Here is a 21,492-nt window from a genome sequence, read left to right on the forward strand (position 1 = left end):
TTGAAGTTTGTAAACTTTTGAGTGTGGAGTTGTTAGTTTTTTTTCCCCTCGGTTGTCTGTAAAGTCTTCTTTTGTCATCAGAGATGTTTTCTAGAAGTCTTAGAGAGTTTCATATAGAATTCTTACCAATGATCTGAATAACTATATAGTAAGTTTAATGGAATTTGCTGTTTTGTTTTCAAGTTTCAAGAGGACTCTCACTGTTCAGAAATAATAAGCCAGATTTCAATAGTCTTAACAAAATAAATGTTTCATTTATTTTAGAGTCTTTAGGTTATTTTAAAGGTATGTATACTTTGGTAGAGGATAAACATTTATATTTGTATCTGTTTTAATTCTGTAATTTCATTTGACTCCAGATTCACGTAACAATAGACAAGTCCCATTTACCCTGTTTTCCAAAGATCCATAAAGTTGTCTTCCTAGCTGTAATGGTATTTGTCTGAGGAAAGGTTTTCTGTTAGAAGAAAGTGGAGATCGGGTAGCCTAGAGAATGCATACCTAGATGACTGAGAATGTTGGGGTGTCCACATTTGGGCTCTGTAACAGCTTTAGCATCTCTCTGCAATCATTTTGTTACTTACTGTTTGTCTTCCTCTGTCCCCAAAGCCTTTAATTATGACTATAGGATACGTACAAAAAAGCAACCACATTGTCTTTTACTGATCAAATGAGCTGTATCTAGTTATGTGATTGGTGTGAGGAAGGAAACCCACTGCTGTCAATGTGTAAACATTTCCAGAAATGCTATTGAGCGTTTACATGTGGGCATCATAAGAAATGTACTGATCTCTTTGAAAAATGACCTGGTTCAGTTATAGGAACAGCCCACCCCTGTTCTCTGCATTTCAGAACTGTTCCTATAACATGTACAGATACCTACCCGTCCTGAACCGAAATACTCATGGAAAGCAGAATATATAGAAATTTCATTATTTGTGTTTCAGTCCACATAAGGTATTCTGTATTGAATGATTATTTGTTTGTTTTTTTCCTTTCTTTTGATGAATTTTCAAGGCCAAAACTGAATTTTATCACTTAAACTTACCATGTTTCATTAGTAAGCTGATATAGTGTCTTTTGTGTGGATAATATTAAGTGTTATTCTTTATTATTAGTGAAAAATTTGCCTGAGTTTATGAATAGGAATTGAATCGATAATCAGGAGAATTATATTTCTTTCACAGTTTGGCCATTTATTTTAGCTTTATTATTTAATCTCATTTTTTATAAACTTTGAATGACATGTTGAAAATAATATTTGCTTCAAATGATTCTGATTGTAGGTGAATTTTTCAGTGTCTTGATATATTTTCTACTTTATATAGTTGAGACTTAGAAAGGTATTTTTACCCTTATTTTTCACATGAAGAAATGGAGTCCTTGAAAGTTCTACAGCACTCATTTGTCACAAAGCAAGGTTCAGAAATGAAATCTCTTCTATATCAGGCTGATATTCTTGCCGAATGTCTTAGTTAGGGTTTCTATTGCTGTGAAAGACACCATGACCACAGCACTTTTGATAAAGGAAAACATTTAATTGGGATGTCAGCTTACAGTTCAGAGGTTTAGTCCATTATCATCATGGTGGGGAGCATGGTGGCATGCAGACAGACATGGTGCTGGGTACATCTTGATCAGAAGGCAACAGGAAGTGGTCTGTGACACTGGGAATAGCTTGAGCATAGGAGACCTCAAAACCCACCCCCACTGTGACAAACTTCCTCCACCAAGGTCATACCTATTCCTACTCCAACAAAGCCACGCCTCCTAATAGTGCCACTCCCTTTGGGGCCATTTTCTTTCAAATCACCACACTGAACTTTACTACTTCCTTGAGTAGGACATTGAAAGAATCCCAGATATATGCAAACAAGTAGAATTAATGACCTAGTCTAACATATCTTCCAGGGGAAGAATTTTGTGAAATTGAGAAAAACTGATTTTTATGTTTTTTTAGAATACACTATAATATTTTTACCCAGCTAAAGATTATGTAAAAAACCAGCATGGCCTCTAAATTTATGTTTTAAGGTAACTTTATTTTGTTCATAAAAAATGTTTCTTACTACGGTTGGAATGGTGGCTCAATGGTTAAGAGCAGCTACTACTCTTCCAGAGCATCTGAGTTCCATTCCCAGCACCCAGGGAGAGCAGATCACAGCTGCCTGTAATTCCAGCTCCAGGGATCCCACATGTTCTTCTCTGCCCTGAGGGTACTCCCACACATGGTATACACACACACACACACACACAGAGAGAGAGAGAGAGAGAGAGAGAGAAACAAATAATAAATCTTTTAAGATGTCCTTGCTAAAGAAGCCTGGGAGCTCCAGTACCACAGTCCAGATCCTTCAGGGAGTTTTTCCCTGTCATCACAGTGTTCTTTGTGTGATAGGGTGGTGCTGTTGGAGCACTTGGAGATCGGCCAGGAGCTGTGTAGTACAAGAGTTTGTTTCACTACTTAACATGTAGATTTGAGGCCTACCAGCATTCAGTGCAAGATCCTGCTAAATGGAGCTCAGCATGGCCCCTGCTCCCCAGAATACTGTAGAATGAAGAGGAAAGCAGAGGACTTGTAGAGACTTTTGTTAAGAAGGAAGCCTCAAAGGGTTTTTTTTTCAAAAGATGTTTATCTTGTAAAGACGCAATATTTTAAATTTAACTAATCCTGAGATGTGCTATAAATAGAAAATACTACTAGACTTTTAAAACTTTATGAATAAAAAGTAAAATATTTTAATAATTTTTGTGTTGATCCCATGTTGAATGATAGTATTTTAGATATATTGAGTTAAAGTAGATAGTTAAAATTAATTTTATCTGTTTATTTTGATTTTTTATTGTGTCCTTTAAAATTAAATTGGAGATTTTAGGTACTGTTTGGCTTACATGTATGGCCCACAATGTATTTGTAGTTATTAGTATCTATTCATTGTCTATAGTTACAGAATTCACAAAGACATTTCTTCTGCCATGTGTTTTCATTTCTCTCATACTTTCCCCTCCCAACCTCCACTAACCCCCTTGCTTCCAGACAATCTTGTTTTATATATATATATATATATATATATATATATATATATATATATATATATATATACACACACACATATATGTGTATGTGTTTCATATCTAGATAATATATCTATATAAAATCTAGGATATTAAATTAAGAGAAAATATGTCTTTTTGAGTTTATTATTTCACTTAATACAATGATCTCTAGTTGCATCCATTTTTCTTTAATTACATAATTTCTTTTTTCTATATAGCTAAGTATAACACCGTTGTGCACATATGCCACATTATCTTAATGTGTTCATCTGTTGATGGGCACATCAGCTAATTCCATGACTGCTGTCAGTAATTATTTGTGTGTCAGCAACATACAAAGCCACAGCCCTTGCCTCCAATAGGCCAGTTTATTCTGGAGCCAGATAGGAGTGACTATGGTCTGGGGGCAGGTTTGGGTTGCCTCAAATTCCATGTCTTAACATGGTAACAGTTAATAGAAATAGATCAAAGAAATTATAAACCAACACACTTTCAAATACTTTGGTGAGAACGTCTGTTAGGCAGATTACAGTAAGTGGGGAAGCTCTGCTGTTGGCCTTAGATGCTGTCTTCGAGCATTCTTGGCTTTGGACTGGTGGAGCTAGGGTCTTGTATTAGTCAGGGCTCTCTAGAGTAACAGAACTTATAGAATGAATCACTCTCTTTGTGTATATAAGAAGGGGATTTATTAGAATGACTTACAGGCTGTGGTCCAGCTAATCTAACAGTGGCTGCCTATAAACTGAAAGTCTAAGAATCCTGTAGTTGTTCAGTCCATAGGCAGGATGTCTCAGCTGGTCTTCAGTATACTCTGGAATCCTGAAGAAGTAAGTAGGCTCTAATACCAGTGAAGAAATGGGCTTGCTAGGGAGGCAAGAGAAGGCAGGCATAGAGCAAAAGCTTCCTTCTGTGTCCTTGTATAGGCCTCCAGCAGAAGGCCTGGATTAGATTAGAGGTGGATCATATCACCTCCAAAGATCTGGATTAATAGTATGTCTTCCTGCCCCAAAGATCCAGAGTAGAAGTGGATCTTCTCACTTCAAATTAAGCAAAAATCCCTCACAGGTGTGCCCCTCCATTTTGGGGTTTTAATTAGTTTCGGATGTAGTGAAGTTGACAAGCAAAAATGGCCATCACAGATCTGTTCATATATTATAAAAGGATTTGCCAAGTACTCGCAAGGATCTGAGGTCATGTACAGAGGTGGGCAGTAAATAGCCGTATAGGGACTAAAACAGCCCAAGATGCTTGGCTCTGTGACTGCAACATTTCAGAGTTACTGAAGCTCTAGTTCTGTCCCTCAGCCTCTGTCTACTTTGTCCAGTGTGGGTGCAGCCTCTTTCCTGAAACTCCAGGCCGTGGTCCCATGATGGTTTGGTAGCTGGGGTTCTCTAGTGGAACTTGAATCAGGTACAGTGACACTTCCGGGGTTGTTCTTTTTGTTCAGGACTGCTTTGGCTGTCTGGGGTCTCTTATGCTTTCATATGAATTTTAAGATTTTTTTTTCTTGTGAAGAATTGTCATTGGAATTTTGATGGAGATTGCATTGAGCTTATAGATCATATTTGCTATATCAATTTTTAAATTTTTTTCCTTTTTTTTTTTTTTTTGTTTTTGTTTTTTCAAGACCGGGTTTCTCTGTGTAGCTTTGTGCCTTTCCCTGATCTTGCTCTGTAGACCAGGCTGGCCTCGAACTCACAAAGATCTGCCTGGCTTTACCTCCCGAGTGCTGGGATTAAAGGCATGTGCCACCACCACCCGGCAAAATTTTTTCCTTTTATTGAAAAGAATCTATCCTGGTTACAATTTCCCTTTTCCCAACTCCTCCCAGTTCCTCCCTACTTCCCCTCCTCTCCAGATTCAGTCCCTTTCTGTCTCTTGTTAGAAAAGAACAGACTTCTAAGAAATAACAACCTAACATGACAAAATAAAATATAAATAATAAGATGAAGCAAAACCCATCACATCAAGGCTGGACAAGACAACCCCCCCAAAAGGGAAAGAGACCCATGAGCAGGCACAGAATCAGACTTACACACTCAGAAGTCCCATAAAAATACTAAGCTGAAAGCTATAATAGATACACAAAGGACCTGGTACAGACTTGGGTAGGCCCTGTGTTTACTGCTTCAGTCTCTATGAATTCATATGTGCCTTGCTTAGTTGATTCAGAGGGCCTGTTCTTCTGGTGTTCTCCCCCACACTCCCTAGCTCTTACACTCTTTCTGTTTCCTCTTCTGTGGGGTTTCCTAAGCCCTGAGAGGAAGGATTTGATGGAGACATTCCATTTACAGCTGTGTGTTCCAGAGATTTTTCTCTGTGTAATGTCTGGCCGTGTGTCTCTGCATCTGTTCCCATCTGCTGCAGGAGGAAGTCTCTCTGATGATGACTGGATAAGGCACTGATCTGTGAGTATAGCAGAATATCATTAGGAGCCATTTTATTGATTTTTTTTTTTTTAAGAGCAGTAGTGTTTGGTTTTATCCTGTCTCTGGACTATCTAGTCTCTAGTTCTTGGTCACCCAAGCAGTGTTGGATATGGGTTTTGTCTCAGAGTAGGCCTTAAGTCAAATCAGACATTGCTTGGTTACTCCTACAATGTGTTTTTAAACATCACAGCTCTAGAATGAAGATTTCTAAGATGAGGTGATCCTTGGGATTGAGTCCACACTTCCTGTAGTAGGATATCATGGGTATAAGGTATTCTGTTAAGTGTAAATTTTTGTTTAGAAGTTATTTTTAGTGATTTATCTTCTAAGTCATAATGTACAATTCAATGAAAGCCATTCATAGAGAGACTGAACTTTGTGACCAGGCCTCCTCAAAGTCCAGCTTCGTTTTGGGACTAAGAATGCCTGAAGGAATGACGGCTAGTATGCCCCTAAAGCACGCCTTTGAAAGTCTTACTCCTCTGGACTTTGGGCAAAACCTATAGGATCAGTGTTCTGTACTATTAGTTAGGGATGTTCCACGTACTTTAGAAATAAGACAGATGGTAGCTTGGACGTCTTGTTATGAAAATTGAGTTACTCTGTGTTTTTAGCTAGACAAAAGATTGTGTACCTCTGTTGCTAAGAGTGCTTGTAAGGCAAGTCAGGCTCAGCCCAAGGAACAGCATTTGAATACTCAGTGGCATCCCTGTGGTTTCACTGAATCCTGTAGTATTGTAATGTGTTATTCACGGCTCTCTTTTCTGTATCACTTTCATATACTTTTGTGGAAAAGTGAGAGTTTTTCAATTCGCCTTTTAATTTGTTCTGGTGTTTTGCACATACTAAATGTGTAAAGTGTTCTGCTACCACACTTGATCTTAGTTAAAGAGCTGAGAAGCACTGAAAGTGTTTTGAATTAAGTTGAACTAAAGCAGAAATGATTCAAAGCCAAGACGGTTGTTTCTCTCATTTTCTGTAATATTTATGACAACTGTTACAGTTGAACACATCCATATATGGGTGAGTGTACTAAAGGAATATGCCGAGATTCAAATGCCGAGAGATTCAAAATTAAAGATCAGTTAAGTTTTATAGTATTTTTTGTTCTCCAGTTGAGCATTTCTCCTATCACTGTACTGTAAATGCTTTAAAGTGCCCAGGCAGTTCTTCACTGTTCCCGTGATTTCAGTAAGTGGCTCACTCTGCAACAGCTGCAAGTTATTCCCAACATCTGTAGCAAGTGCTAATGTTCTTCAAGGCCATTGAAAACAATGCTCTCACCCCATTAACAGCCTCCGTCATTCTCCACTGTTTTTCTAACCGAGAGTTAGGGAAGAGTGAGTGTAATATATCTAAGAGTAAGGAGCCCTGGGACTGCTTATCTGTGGTCATGTACATAATGCTTTGTTTGTCCTTCCTGTTTTCTGTATGTAAAAAGTTAAGTAGTTTCTTAAATATGAAAAGGTAATTTGTTAAATACATATAAAGGAATCTTAAAAATAAAGTCTAATTTGCTAGTAAATGTAAAGATAAAGCATTCTTGAAATGAATTTGCATGAAATTGAAACACATTTCATAAGTTTTAAGTGGCTGAGTAGAGTAGCATGAACTTGACATCTCCTGTCTCATTTCTCTACTTACACAGTGGGGAAATTTTTCTCTGCTATTTTCCTATGTTTCACTTTGGGGCAACCGCAGAGTACTGGATGTGTGTTCCACAGTTTCCTCCAGTACTTCTCTTAAGGGCACCCATCTGGAACTGAAGAAACTCAACAGACTGTAAGATTGCTGTCTGTGAGTCGTATTCACTTTCTAACAAATAATTAATAGGTAATATGGAAAGAGGCTCCGTAGCCATTCTTGCCAGCTTGTTGAGCTGGCAGTTAATATTTTTAATAAGAAGCAAGTAAGTGAAACACAATCTCTTATATTTAAATGGTCATCTCATAAGTTTACATTACAATTTATGTATTAGGAAGAATAAAATGGTTACTTATGAATGTAATTTCTGTTTGTACTTTTAGAACTAAGATTAAGCGTATTGGAGAGAAATGAAGCCAGATATTTTGAATAATATAATAAATCATTATAGCTTATTTCTTATAGCCAAAGAAATATCTCTTTGGCTAGGCATGGCCTGTACTCCCAGGACTGGGCAGGTAAGGCAAGGCAGGAAGATTGAGAGTCTGAAGCCTGCCTGATTGTATCAAGCCAGTCTGAGTACCATAGAGAGAGATACTTTTAAAAAAAATTCCTAATGTTATTGTACTCTATGCTGTTTTCTGTGCAAGCACATAGATACATGAGCTTATATATTAGCTGAGATATACTCACTCTGTAAAAATGTTGTGTAGAACTAACAGTTTTCAACTTTGTAAAGTTTTTAGTCATTTTTCCATCTTCTAATCATAGTAGTAGGATAGATTAGAGATTCATTCACATGACTGTTTCCACTATTCCTGGTTTGAAACCTAGAAGAATAATTACTGACATGTAAGAATTTCTATCTATTGACTATACCTATTTTTATTTTAACTTGTTAGGGTTGTTCAGGCAAATTCTTATTAGGGCTCTTTTGATAATATTGAAATTATTTTTATTGATATGAAATTGTATCCTCACCTTTATTTGTAATCATTCTTACTACTTGTTTTCTTAAATCTTCCTGTTTGGGATTAGGAAAATTGCTCAGTGGTTAAAGCACCATGAGGACTTGAGTTCAGATCTTCAGAACCATACAAGTGCCAGGTAGGCATGATGGCCCACCTGAAATTCCAGCCTTGGAAGACAGAGACAGGATCTGCAGAGCAAGCTGGCTAGGGAGATTAGTTATATTGGTGAGCCCTGGATTTGATTGAGAGACCCTGCCTTAATGAGGGAAAAAGTGATATTCATTTGTCATTCATATAGATCAGGTACTGTAAAGATCATTTATAAGTGTGGTTTTCCCATTATATTTAGCATCTGAATATTATATGGTTTAGAGTTCTGTAAAGGGTGATGTACCTTTCTGACCAGAAGTACACAAAAAAGGAAGCAGAAAATTTGTGTTAAATACAAGTAAAATTTTGTAGGTAGTTAATTTTCCTTATTATTGTTAGATATTGATTTTCTTTTCTTAAGGGGAATCCCAGAAATCTATCCAAGTAGTGGGCAGAGTCCACTGCTAGTGATTAGACCAATGCCTTACATGAGTGAAGAGTACTTTCTAGTTTTAAGGTCTCAGTGTCATTTTCCTTAGTTATTTTTAAAGCATTGCTTTGGGTCTGGGGGTGTAGATATAATAGAATAAAACTATGGTCAACACAGTTGGATCTAAATCCCAACTGTGTTTCTTCACCTAATGGGTGTGGGGTCTACATGATCTCTTAGGTCTCTTAAGGCTCTGTGACTGTGTGCACAGAATCATAATGTAATTTCTATCATACTTGTTTTATTTTTAAAAATAATAGACCTTTAAGAAAATGCTCTTCATGACTTTGAGATCAGAGATTTTGGGTGTGGATGGAGATTCTTGATGTAGAGTGTCTTACAGGGAAATACTGTGTTTACCCACTTACTTTAAAGGAACAGATAGACATTCAAAGACTGTATCTCAGGAAATCACAGAGGCTTTAGGGGCTCTGTTCCATGGACTGTGTGTGTTTGTGTGTGTAAGTGTAAGTGTTATGGTTTGTAAATTCTGAGAAACTCGAATTATTTTCTTCCCCAGTGCCACATATTTTCATATTTATTTAACTTTGCAATAAGTTCCCTATGCCTGGAATGCTGGTTTGTTTTTCTGTTTTCCCTGTGTTGTGCCTGTGCTATGAATTCCTTTTTACTTTCGTATATATTCACTGTTTATTATTACACATCAGCTCTCTCTATATTTTTAGTTCTCTGTTGGTGGATGAAGTTTTTCAATGACTTCTGTAAATGCTAGAGCTTACAAGCATTTGGTATGTCTAAAAAGTGAACTAACAATCATATTCCCCACTAAAAGATTTAGCTTGTTTCAAGAGTGGTGATCCAAAACTTGAAGCACAGTTAGGTCCCCCCCTCCCCATTCCACCCAACCCCCCAAAAACCCCTCTAGAATAATACTACCTTTGTATAATACCTTTCCAAGGGGTTCCTGTCTGTTTAGTTCTTGATGAGGGACACCGTGTGTAACCTGTTCTCCAGTGCAGGACTCACTGTGCATTTCTTCTAGTACTTCAGCATTAATCCATTATTTACCGATGCCCTGTGGAGGGCTCACTCCCTGTGGAGTGGACTGCACCTCAGATTCTTCCCACATTGTCTTGAAAGCTTCCATGTGTGGACACTATGTTAAGATACTTGTTCTTTAGAGACAGCTCTAACAGTTGGGCTCTGATGAGGAAGCCCTGATGGTCACTAGTTGTCCTCTTCATGCTACTGTTTCTGATGAAGAACATATCTCCTAATTGGACACTCAGAACTTTCTCCTGTAGCCCATCTTATGTCTGTCTGTTTTGGTTTTGCCATAATTTCAGATAATTTTGAAATAAATTTGCCATAATTTGAGAAAATTTTGAAAACTGAGTTTGGCTAGATATAATAACTTAAGCCTCTTGAAATGTGTATACATCATGTTCTCTTAACTTAAGACTTCCTTTAACAAGGAAAAAAGAAGGTCCATTTATTCATTTTTAAAAGTTGTGGCTGGGCATTGGTGGTGCACTCCTTTAATCCCAGCACTTGGCAGGCAGAAGCAGGTGGATCTCTATGAAGACAGCCTGGTCTACATAGTGAGATTCAGACCAGCCAAGGTTATATAGTGAGACCTTGCCTCTAAACAAACAAACAAACAGACAGACAGATAAACAAACAAACAAACAAACAAACAAACAAATAAATAAATAAATGGGTTTTTATTTGCCTATATTCCAGGGCTCTGGATTAAAAAAAAAATCAAACATCTTTTCACCTAGAAGTCATTTTTGTAGATCAGCCTTAAATTTCTTTAATTGCTAGTGAATCACATCAGGCTGTAAATACTGATCAGCAATACTTGCTTTGGTGGAGTTGGGAACCTGCTAAGAAATACACATTTAATTGTAAGCAAGACTGTGAAGGTTTTAAAAGCTTTTCTAAGGATATGAGTGAGTAATAAAATCATGATTATTGGTTAGCCGCAAGTTGACCAGAGCAATTATTAGTCATTTTTATTAAATCATGTCTAGGATGTGAGAAAATAATATAAAATGAAATTGGAAGAGTCAGCTGTTCCTTATACAGTGCTTTGCCAAAATATTCTTACTGTTTAATAAAACTGACCACTCACATTATAGCTGTAAGTGAATCTTTTTCTTAAAAGTAAACAAGGTGGAAATGGACATATAAGCACAAAGTATAAGTTAATTGATTTAACAGTGATAGATACAAGAGATTGTGGGGACATAGAAGCAGATCAGTTCATTTTACCTGGTCCAGGTGGTGGAGGGAAGCAAGAGAAGTGGATGGGAATTGGTCCTAGAAGTTTGAAGATAGAGTTGACACTTTCAACAACATTAATTAAAAATTAAAACTAATGGCAAAACAAAATGTCAGGGATGCAGAGGAACTGCATCACTCCTGAGCTGCTGGTAGAAGTGTAGAATGATAAATTCAGTCTCAAAAAGCTATTGAAGCAGTAAGACCTTAGAACAACCAAAAAACAAACAAACAAACCCACAAGCAAGAGGGTGACAAACATGAATTAGAGCTTCATCAAAAGTAAAAGCTGTTGTGATGAAAAGGAGGCCATTAAGAAAGATATAAAGCAGCTTATAGGATGGTCGAAACCACTTGAAAACCAACTATACAATAAGAGACTTGCACCCAGAGTGTACAAAGAAATCTTATAACTCCATAATAAAAAGGCAACCCAATTAAAAACAGGCAAGAAAGATACAAGACCAGCATAGGTGCCAGGTAGTAGATGAATGGATGAAGAAAATGTGGTATATATACACAGTAGACTGTCATTCTGCCAGGAAAATGGTTACAGCATACATTGTGTGAGAAACGAAGATCCTCACTTCCTAGTCAGAGCACTGTAGACTCAGTAGTGAAAGGAGGCGGCTTATTTTGTGATCAGCCCCAAATGGCTGGTGAGCTGATTGGGGCAGGGAACAGTCTTTATAACCCTGAGATCATGATCCTTCCTTCCTTTCTCATAATCTGAGTGGTCAGGAGGCTTACATGTCATGTGGGTCTCATCTTTCCCTGTCCCCAGTGCTTGTCTTTTTCTCAATAAAAACCATGTGGGTTCATCTCTGCACTCTTCATCCTATTTATTTTAAAGCTTATTAGGCGAGTGGCTTGCAGCAAGCTTGACTGTTAGTAATTTTCCCCTCTGAATTTTTAGTTTGGGTAGGGTAGTTTTAACAGAGTTTGTGTGGTGGGCAGCAGCTAGATCTCCATCAGGGGTCAAGTGGTTTCTGTTCTTCTGTATTTGGACCCACACTTCTGAAAATGAACCATCAGGTTTGCTTACATAAAGCAACTTAAATTTGATTTATTTATTTGTATGTGTATGTAGGATATGTGTGTGTGAGGGGGGGTCCGTGTTTCTCTCTGTCCCCTTGGCTGTCCTGGATCTTGCTCTGTAGCCCAGGCTGGCCTCAAACTCAATGAGATCCGCCTGCCTCTGCCTCCCAACTGCTGGGATTAAAGACGTGCGCCACCATGGTCTGGCTAATATGTATATTCCTAATTATGTGGTCTGAATTTTTTAGTTGTTGATTGAGTTATTAGTTCAGTTTTACTACAAGTGTGTAGCATGAAGAATGTAGTAGCTACTGCTGTATGTCAGTACCACTCTTAGAGTCCGCCTAACGCCTAACAGGTTTACCTTACTTTACCCGTCAGTGAGCATAGTGTCTTAACATCACTCTTTATCATAGTTTGACCTTGAACTCTCATGGACCGGTCTGAGGGGCCTTGGAAACCTACTGTCTGAAAGACTGCAGTTGTTTGTTACTGTGGAGATCACTGTGAAGGGTGGAAATCGACAGCAAGTGGGAGAGAGAAAAGCAAAGCGGGGAAATCCATGGCGCTTTGTTTGATGGCCACGAAGGGGCTCAAAGAGAAAGTGACGTTGGTGTGAAGAGGTGAGGGCTTTTTCAATGCATATATTTGTAGGAAGATTATTCCAAGATATGTAGGAAAGTGGGGCCCGAAAGGAAGAGTTCACACGTAAAGAGCAGAGAAGGCTTTGCTGCGGCCAGAGCACAGAGACCATGCAGGATTATGTCAGAGGAGCAGGTGAACCTCATGGCCTTTGAGGTAATTTTTTAACTTTACTCCGAGATTGGAAGCCATTAGAGGTTTTGATTTATATTTTAATAGAATTGTTCTAGACGTAGGAAGATCAAAGCTGAGCAGACTCTAAGAGATTGTCTTTGATGGTTACTTTTGTCAACTTGGCATTGCCTAGAATCACCCAAGAAATTAATGAGAGATTCTTTAGATTAGGTTGGCCTATGGGCCAACTTCATCCACAAGCACTCCATCTACATCACTCCCTCTCTTCCTCCAAGTCCTCTTGTGCCCCCCTGCTCCCTTCCAAATTTGTGACCTCTTTGTCTTATTACTCTCTCTCCCCACTTCCTCTCCCTCTCCCCCTCCCTCCCTCCCTCCCTCCTCCCCCATACCCCCTTCTCTCTCTCTCTCTCTCTCTCTCTCTCACACACACACACACACACACACAGCCTACTGAGTTCATTTAGTATTGCTGGTCTGTGCATGTGTTCAGGGATTGGGATTGAACCACCTATACAAAAGCTTGTCCCTAGAAAAAACTGATTTTTTTTCCACTCTCAGCAGCCACTAACTACCTGTAGCTCTTCATCTAAGGGTGGGAACCTTATCTGTGTAATTCAAATCAAAGTGGATTTTCTTCTTGGCAGTAGTGCTCAGCTTCTAGGGTGAGCAGATGTTTAGCTTGGCTATTTTGATAACTTAAGATCCTAACAGAAAGCAGGGCGGTGGTGGCGCACACCTTTAATCCCAGCACTCGGGAGGCAGAGCCAGGCGGATCTCTGTGAGTTCGAGGCCAGCCTGGGCTACCAAGTGAGCTCCAGGAAAGGCGCAAAACTACGCAGAGAAACCCTGTCTCGAAAAACAAAAACAAAAACAAAACAAAACAAAAAAAGATCCTAACAGAAAATTTGTTCACCAAAATAGATAAGTCAGATTATTGGGGTTTGTGATTTAAATTTTAAGGGGATTAAGAGAATGATAAGACATAGTGGGTTTTTTGGGGGTTTGTTTGTTTGTTTCTGTTTTTCTTATTTTGTAGTTTGATTTGTCAGGACCAGTCTTTCCTAAAATGTGCTCTAGGGATCATCCAAGGAGAAGTAACTGTAGACATATAAGTTAAGTGGGATTGATTTAGTTTCTTTTCTGTTGTTGTGATAAATTACTATGACAAAGCAACTTTAAAAAAAAAAAAAAAGAGTTCATTTTAGCTTACTGTTCAAAGTGACAGTTCATCATGGTAGGGATGTCATAGCAGCAGGAGCTTGAAACAGCTGGTTATGTCCACAGTCAGAAGACAGCAGTGAGTGCATGCATGTGCATTGGTGCTCAGCTTGCTCTCAGTACTCTTATATAGATCAGGATCCTCTGCCTAGGGAATGTTTCCACCCTCAATGGGCTGTCTTCTCACTTCAAAAAAAAATGTAATCAGGAAATCCCCACAGATATGTTGAGAGGCCCCATTTCTTAGGTGATTTTAGTTTTTGTCAAGCAGACAATAAACGCTAATCATCACAGCGTCTCTTCCTCTCCTCTTTTAGAAGGCTAGAATCACTTATATAAAAGTTGGCTAGAACTGGAGGTGTAGCACAGTGGTAGACCACTTGCTTGGCATTCATACACTTGGGTTTGATTCCCAGAACCAACAAAGCTGGGAATAAGAGAGGGAGGAAGAGAAGGCTAGCTAGCTAGACTGTCATTTCCTTGTACCCCATTCCCATCCTGCTATGTCGCCTACACAGCCACGTGGCGTTTGGAGAGCTTGCTACAGAATCTGATATAAGAACCATATCTCTAGGCAAACAAACTTGTTTGACCTTATTAGAATTTCAAGCTCATTTTTCCTGTTGACTTTGCCAGCATTATCAGGATTGCATTACATGTCAAATTTTTCCTCTTGTCAGAATAGAAATGTTGTCTCCTTCTTGGGCCATCTGTTGTACGCTAATGGTTTTGATTTATTCTTCCTCTCCCTGGCACATATTAGTGGTGCAGATGCATGCTTTAAATTTCCTTTTACTGGTCTGTAGTTTTATTGCATACATTAGTGGCACAAATAGCACATTCACTTTGGCTATTTCTACTAACTGTTTCTAGTTTGGGGATGAGTAATCTGCTTTGCTTATGTTTTTAATATGGTGAGAAGCTCTACATCATAGGCGGTTTAATAGACTTTAAATGATGACATTCCACTTAATTTTACTACCTCTAATTTTTTCTTGCAATTTTTGTTTTCATGGTAATTTACTATGTGTGTCTGTATGCTTTGGTGATTTCAAATTTCCTAACTGACATTTCTTTAGTGAGTAGACATTTTTGGTTTCTAATCAACAGTTTGTGTAACTACAGGAAAACAGTATCAGTTCCAAATGTTGTGGATTTAAGTAGTAACCTTTACAGGCCCACTTCTGATTGCTGCTCTAGCCCTTTTGTTTGTGAGGTTTGGCAGCTTGAAGACAGTTGGTAAGAAGAGGAGGTATAGTGACGGTAGTGAACTGAAGCTTCCCAAGATAGGAAGTCAGAGAAGATGCAAAGCTGTGTTTGGAATAAGGATGGATGTTACTTATTTTCTTGTCTGGTTTTAATGCTTGCTATATTTGAAAAACAAGCCCATCTCAGGAATCCAGTGGATCTAAGCCAAATATTAAATGTTAAGAGTCCATTGTTGTTAGTGTTGGCCTGATACACAGAACTTTTTGACTCACAGTGGGCCATCCCGATCCAGTGAGAGCTGCTTGGTGTCATACTTGCACACAGAGGCTCCCACGCTGAGCCAGAGTTCCCTCATATACAAAAAGCTGTCTCATCTAGTATGACATGAACTTGCGAAAATGCGGATTTTTTTAAAATGGATGTTTCATTCAATTATATAAATAAGCATTTCACTTGCCAGCTTTTGATGTAAGATCAGTGCTTTGTTTTTAAGTCTAAATCTGCTCTTCAGAACCCTGTATTTTCTTTCTTCCATAAACCATACTCACAACCCATCTGCCATGATTTCCAATTATTATTTATAATTACTTTCAATTATAATAGAAGTTTACAGATTGTTATACAATATGGTGGAAACTTACTGTTTTCTGTGTCTTTAATAATTTTGCAATGAGAAAAATAGAGTTAACCTATTTACTTTGATCAAGCTGTGTCATCTCTAGTTTTACTTAGTTTATCAGTTTATATAATTTGAAAACACAATCACACTATCAAATCAACAATTAGAAAAAATTAGTTAGCAATTGGTTTAGTAAGTCAGTTTGGACTCTGTGGATATGTAGAACCAACATTTGTTAGCTCTCAGTCGGGCCTTCATTTTATTGTGAGTTATCGTCGTAAATGCCAGCTAAGCAACATGCCTTATACTTTTGCTCAGTCTGTCTCTGGTGCTTTTGCTTCCTTAAAAAGATGAAATGCTGTTTAATGCTGTGCCATGTCCTCACCCTGACTATCTCTAACAAGGTGCGTGGGGAAGGGAGTTGGAGGATTGTGTAGAACTGGCATCTTGGATCTTGTGTTATGCACAATATTGGAAAACTGATGTTTTTTTCTCACAGTGCAGTGCTTTAATGCTTTTCTAACAACTTATGGGGTATGAATAACAAAGCATTGGCAGTAAGTTTTGTCTACATGGTTGTATCCATGAAGATATATGCCCTATAGTTCATCAGCCCTGTACAAGATTTTCAGGAGCCCATTTGAAAATGTCTTAAAATAAGCAACAAGGTTTTGAATGTCAGTGTTGAGATATATTTATTTGTAGAACAATATCCTTTTTGCATTTCCTTTTTTACTCTAAATAGCTTAACTTTTGTTGCACAATAGCTTAATTTTAACTAATGTAATTGGAAGGAAACAATTGTGTTCAGATTCATCAAGTGCCACCTCTACTTTTCCAGGACTGAATTTCCTCCACTAGTTCATTAATACAGATTTAGATAAGGGGAGGGGACTCCCTGTCAAGAAGTCTAACTAATAAATGTAGCTTTTCTGTGCTGTTAAAAATTACCGAAGAGTTAGAGGTAGTGGTGCACACCTTTATTCTTAGCATTTGGGAAACAGAGGCAGGTGAGTCTCTGTGAGTTCAAGGTCTTTCTGGTCTACATAGTAAGTTCCAGGACTTCTGGAGCTACTTAGTGATACCCTGTTTCAAAACAAAGTTAATAACACTATCCCTGATTGTGTTAACCTTTATTGAATTTCTGTTGACCAAATATCTTTATTGCTGATTCACGAACAGATACTATAACTAGTTATTAGACCTAGCTTTAGACTCTGACAGAAAAATCCAATGCAGTGATGACTTAGGAAAATCCAAATTTTATCTCTATCCCATCTATAACTTTTAAATATCTTATTATGGCTCCTTGGTCACCAGGCTCCCTATCTCCTGTTTTATTACTCTATAATCCTGTGGTCGCAGCCTCCATCTCATAGCCCAGTGTGGCTACACCAGCTGTAGCTGCCATTTCTGCTTTCTAGGTGGCAGGAGGGAGACCATGGGTGGCCTTCCATCATTACCATCTCAAAGAAGTTCTTTTAAGTAGACTAAGTTGCTTCGCCTGGCTGCAAAGGAGTCTGAGGCATATGGTCTGCTTTCTGCCCAATTAAGTATCACAGGTTCTATTTCTAGTCCGAAATTATAGTAGCAGGAGAGCATATATTGGAAACAAATCACAGTTTCTCTCTTAGTGCAGTGTTTCCCACAAGAAAATAAAAACCTGGATTTCTGTTCTTTAAAACACTCTGTAGCACAGTGGTGTGAGTGTGCTCAGTAAATGTTTTCTGTAATGAGTGGTAGAAGTCAGTAAATACTTGACTAACTAGAGTTCCTAGTTTCTACTTAACTAATAATTAATAGGATTTATGGGCTAAAGTAGAGTGAGATGAACACAGGAAAATCGCTCAAAGTTCATTATTGGTTTAAGGACCATTTTTTTTTTTTTTTTTTAAGAAAGTAAAGGTACCTGTTTAACAAAGCAACTGTACTATTCTAATTGTGTGTGTGTGTGTATGTGTGTGTGTGTGTGTGTGTAATAAATTTTATATAAAATACTCTTAGAATCAGTAATATGCTAGCTTCAGTTGCCTTCAATTTTGATCAGTAAAACAAGCCCTTTAAATTATAGGCTATATCATGTGTGATGCCCTAGGTTCTGTCCCTAGCACTGGGAAAAACTAAAAAGCCCAGGTCCCCACCTGTAATCCCAGCACGCAGGAGGCAGAGGCAGGAGGCGGAGGCAGGAGGGGTCAGAGCAGCTACACTGCATAGCAAGTTCTAGGCCAACTTTAGCTACATGGTGAGACCTTCAAACAAAGAATGGCTACCCCACAGTCTGCATACCTTTAATATGAGAGACAAGACAGGTTAGCTTTAATAATGTGTATAAATATGCTGTGTGAGTCTTCTTTTTCATAAACAATAGCATAATTTTTACTTCCTCCTATAAAATGTAGGAGGCATTACATTGCAAAAAATCATGTTTAGAAACATCTAGATCTTTCCAAGAAACTCATAATTAAGTCTGAGCCTAACTTTAACCCTTCACCAATGCAGTCTAAGTGTGTTTGTTTTTACGGTAACCTTAATTGGGGCCTTGCAATTTGAGGATTGTTTTCTTATTCCATTTAGACCATGAAACAATATTTTAATTATAGGAATTAAGCTATTTATAATTTTCATAACAGGAAGATGAGCAAATTGGGTTTCTTCTAGGTTATAATTTATTATCGTGCTCTCAGAAATGTGTGATCTCTGTGTCTAACAATGCACTTAACAAAACAAAACAGAGAAAGAAAACACAGCCGTTCTTGCTCCAGTGCTGGGATTCTGTCCGTCCCTCACTCTTCTCGCCACTCTTAGAAAGTGCGTGCTCATGGGACTGTGGCTTGCAATGCCATGAAGCATAGCAGTTACCACAAGAGTCTCCAACAGCTCTGCTCATGCATGTCTATTTTAACTGGTCTTTCACAGTCTAGGTTTTCCCTTTGCTTTGCTGATAACTTCATTTATCGCTCTTGGCCATATGAAATCGTCATTAAGTTTGTTGAGTGAATGCTAGAACAGTAGCTATAGGAACAATAGAAAGCAGCGCCAAGTAGGTTTAGCTTAGGTTCTTCTTAGCCTAGTCTAGCATGCTCCCAGAAGTAGAAATGCTCTCAGAGCTTTTACCCGTGTGGTAATTTCATGTGTTTGCTAGGAAGGAGTTGTTAGTAATACTAGGTAGTATCCAAGTCATGTTATTTATGACCTGCTTTAGAATATCTGCAGACGGAACTACATTTTCCAAACACTCAGCCTTCCCACTGTTGTGCAGCCAGCCTCCCCTTGGCTTATTCTTACTGTGAGTGGTTGTGTGGCTAGAGACCTGGCACCCCAGATACTCTGAACCACTTACAGGTCATCAAATGTTTGCTGTCAGTTTTAGAGCTGTGTAATTGTAGACAAACTGAGTTCTTTAACTGTGTGCTTTCTGTGGGTGTGTGGATGTGTAGGTGTGTATGTGGGTGTGTGCATGTGTGCAAAGGTCAGAGGCTGGTCTCTGGTATTGTTCCTTAGGACAAGGTCTTTCACTGGCCATTGAGTCCAGGCCACCTTCTGTCTCTACTTTCCTGGTGCTGGGATTACAGCACATCCCCCATACTTGTGCACCCAGGTGTCGAACATGTGACAGCCTGAGCCGCTTCCCTAGCCCACACACATTTTAGTGTGTTCTTGTCACAGATAAATATCTAACATTATGGCATTTTACCTCAAAGGAAGACACAAAGCAAGCAGGGCCCTAGGCCCTGGACCTGCTTTAGCCTTTTAAATATTGATAATTTAGGAGAATTTTGGAGGACAAAAAGTTTCTCTCCTTCACAAATGTTTGAAAATGGCTGTTTAAACAACAAGAAGTCATTGAAGAGAGCCCTTAAAAATTGTGATAGGGTTGCTGAAGTGAAACTCTTCACGATTGCTAGCTTCTGGCAGGGGGTGGGGATTGTGAAGGGGAGGACTCAGTTATCTTTAATGGGCTGGCTATGGGAGTTTGACCATGTTCCAATGAACATATAAACAACACAAATTGGATTCCTCCCCCTCCCCCCTCTTCTTCTCTTCTTCTTTTGGCACAAGGGTGAGGGTGGACCTGGGAAGAATGAGAAGCAAGAATGATCAGGGTGTATTGTGTGGAATTCCCAAATAATCAATAAAAATATTATGTTGGAAAAAAAGAAAAAGAGCAAATGGCTGTTTAGTTAGGATGTATAACATTACCTACTCCAGCCCCTGTCATTCTGTAGGGCTAGAAACTAAAACCTGGACAGAGAATGTAGGCTTGTCCAGATCATCTGGCTCTTTAGTGGCACAACTAGAGTTAAGACCTGTTGTCTTGACAACTTGACCAATACTCTTTATGGGGTCCTAATCATACATTGTTATCAGAATCCAGGAGTATTTAAAAACTGCCACAGTGTGTCTGGTAAAGATAACCCCCGTCCCCAGTAAATGTGTATTGCATTAAGATCATGTACAGTTGGTTATTTCTAAGCCAAGTTCTTATAAAAACCAATTTTTTATTACCCAAGTGAAATGTTGGCTTCCTAAAATTATAAATTTGCAATGTTCCTGGACTAAGCCAGTTATATATAAAAGGCTGTTCTTTTTTAATTTTAGGATCACTTGCTATTACCAGCTACCACCCATAACAAGACCACAAGACCAAAAATGTCAATTGTATTACCAGCAATAAACATAAATGGTAAGTTGAAATTTTGATTTGTCAACATGAGAGTCCTTTGCTTGACCAGTGTTCTCTGAGTTAATGAAAGGACATTCAAGATAGTCACTAAGACAAATTTATACATAAATTATTTCGGAATGTTTTCCCACTGTTCTTTTTATGTAATATTAATTTTAATTTCATTACTCTTATTTTTAAACCACTATATTTTTTAAGTTTTATTTTCATTATTTTTTTTTAATTATGTGTATTTGGGGAGGTCTGTGCAGGTGCCCACAAACTCCCTGGAGCTGGAGTTAAAGGAGGTAATGGAAAGCAAGGGCACAGTGAAATTGAACTAGACTACCCGGAGGGTAGAAAGAAAACTTTGGGGAACCAAACTGCTGGCTGTCTCTCAAAGGGCAGAAAACAGCAGGTGGTGGGAAAACCCCTGTCAGGGGACAGGTAGCCTTGGGAAGAGAGGTGCAGCCTAGAATGGTCTGGGATTTGGCATGGGGGCTTTGATCTGTAGCAGGCTGTTTGGGGACTAGATACCCGTGCCTGTGGTAGTTGACCACTGGGGTAGACAAGGGAAGTAGTGACTTTCCTGGTAAATAGAAATCTGCCTTATGAGATTCCTAAGGAATGATGAGTTTAGGTATCTGCTTACCCAGGAACAACCCTTCTGTTTACTGGGTCAGAATCCTTCTGTTTAGGACATTGTCATCAGCACTGCCATTTTGGGACCCACTTCAGACCTAACAGTAGTGAGCTACCTGACATGGGTGCTAAGAACCAAACTCAGGTCCTCTGCAGAAGCAGTACATGCTCTTTAACTTCTGAGCCATCTCTCCAGCCCCCCAAAGTACTATACTTTGTATTTACATTTGCAAATTTTGGAAAACTAGCATACTACTCTACATACTTGCTTTAGAGACTCTCTCTAGTCATATATACAATATATAAAATCCTTGATGTATGTATGCTGATGGTGACCTTATCAATTATAGATTTGGAACTTAAAGTACTTTCATGTTTTAGCTTAATATGGATAAGAT

The 21,492-nt window shown here is 38.5% G+C and overlaps 1 protein-coding gene across 2 annotated transcripts in view; it reads left to right on the forward strand.

Moving 5' to 3' along the window:
* Atf6 (activating transcription factor 6) overlaps positions 1-21,492 on the forward strand; it is a 176,242-nt gene that overhangs the window by 114,233 nt on the left and 40,517 nt on the right. For both annotated transcript variants that reach the window (XM_028864333.2, XM_028864332.2), the window contains exon 15: positions 20,389-20,473. In XM_028864333.2, the coding sequence (XP_028720166.1) occupies positions 20,389-20,473 (85 nt within the window). The remainder of the gene's footprint in view (positions 1-20,388; positions 20,474-21,492) is intronic.

This window comes from Peromyscus leucopus, chromosome 15, assembly GCF_004664715.2.
Source record: "Peromyscus leucopus breed LL Stock chromosome 15, UCI_PerLeu_2.1, whole genome shotgun sequence".
Taxonomy (NCBI): Eukaryota; Metazoa; Chordata; class Mammalia; order Rodentia; family Cricetidae; genus Peromyscus; species Peromyscus leucopus.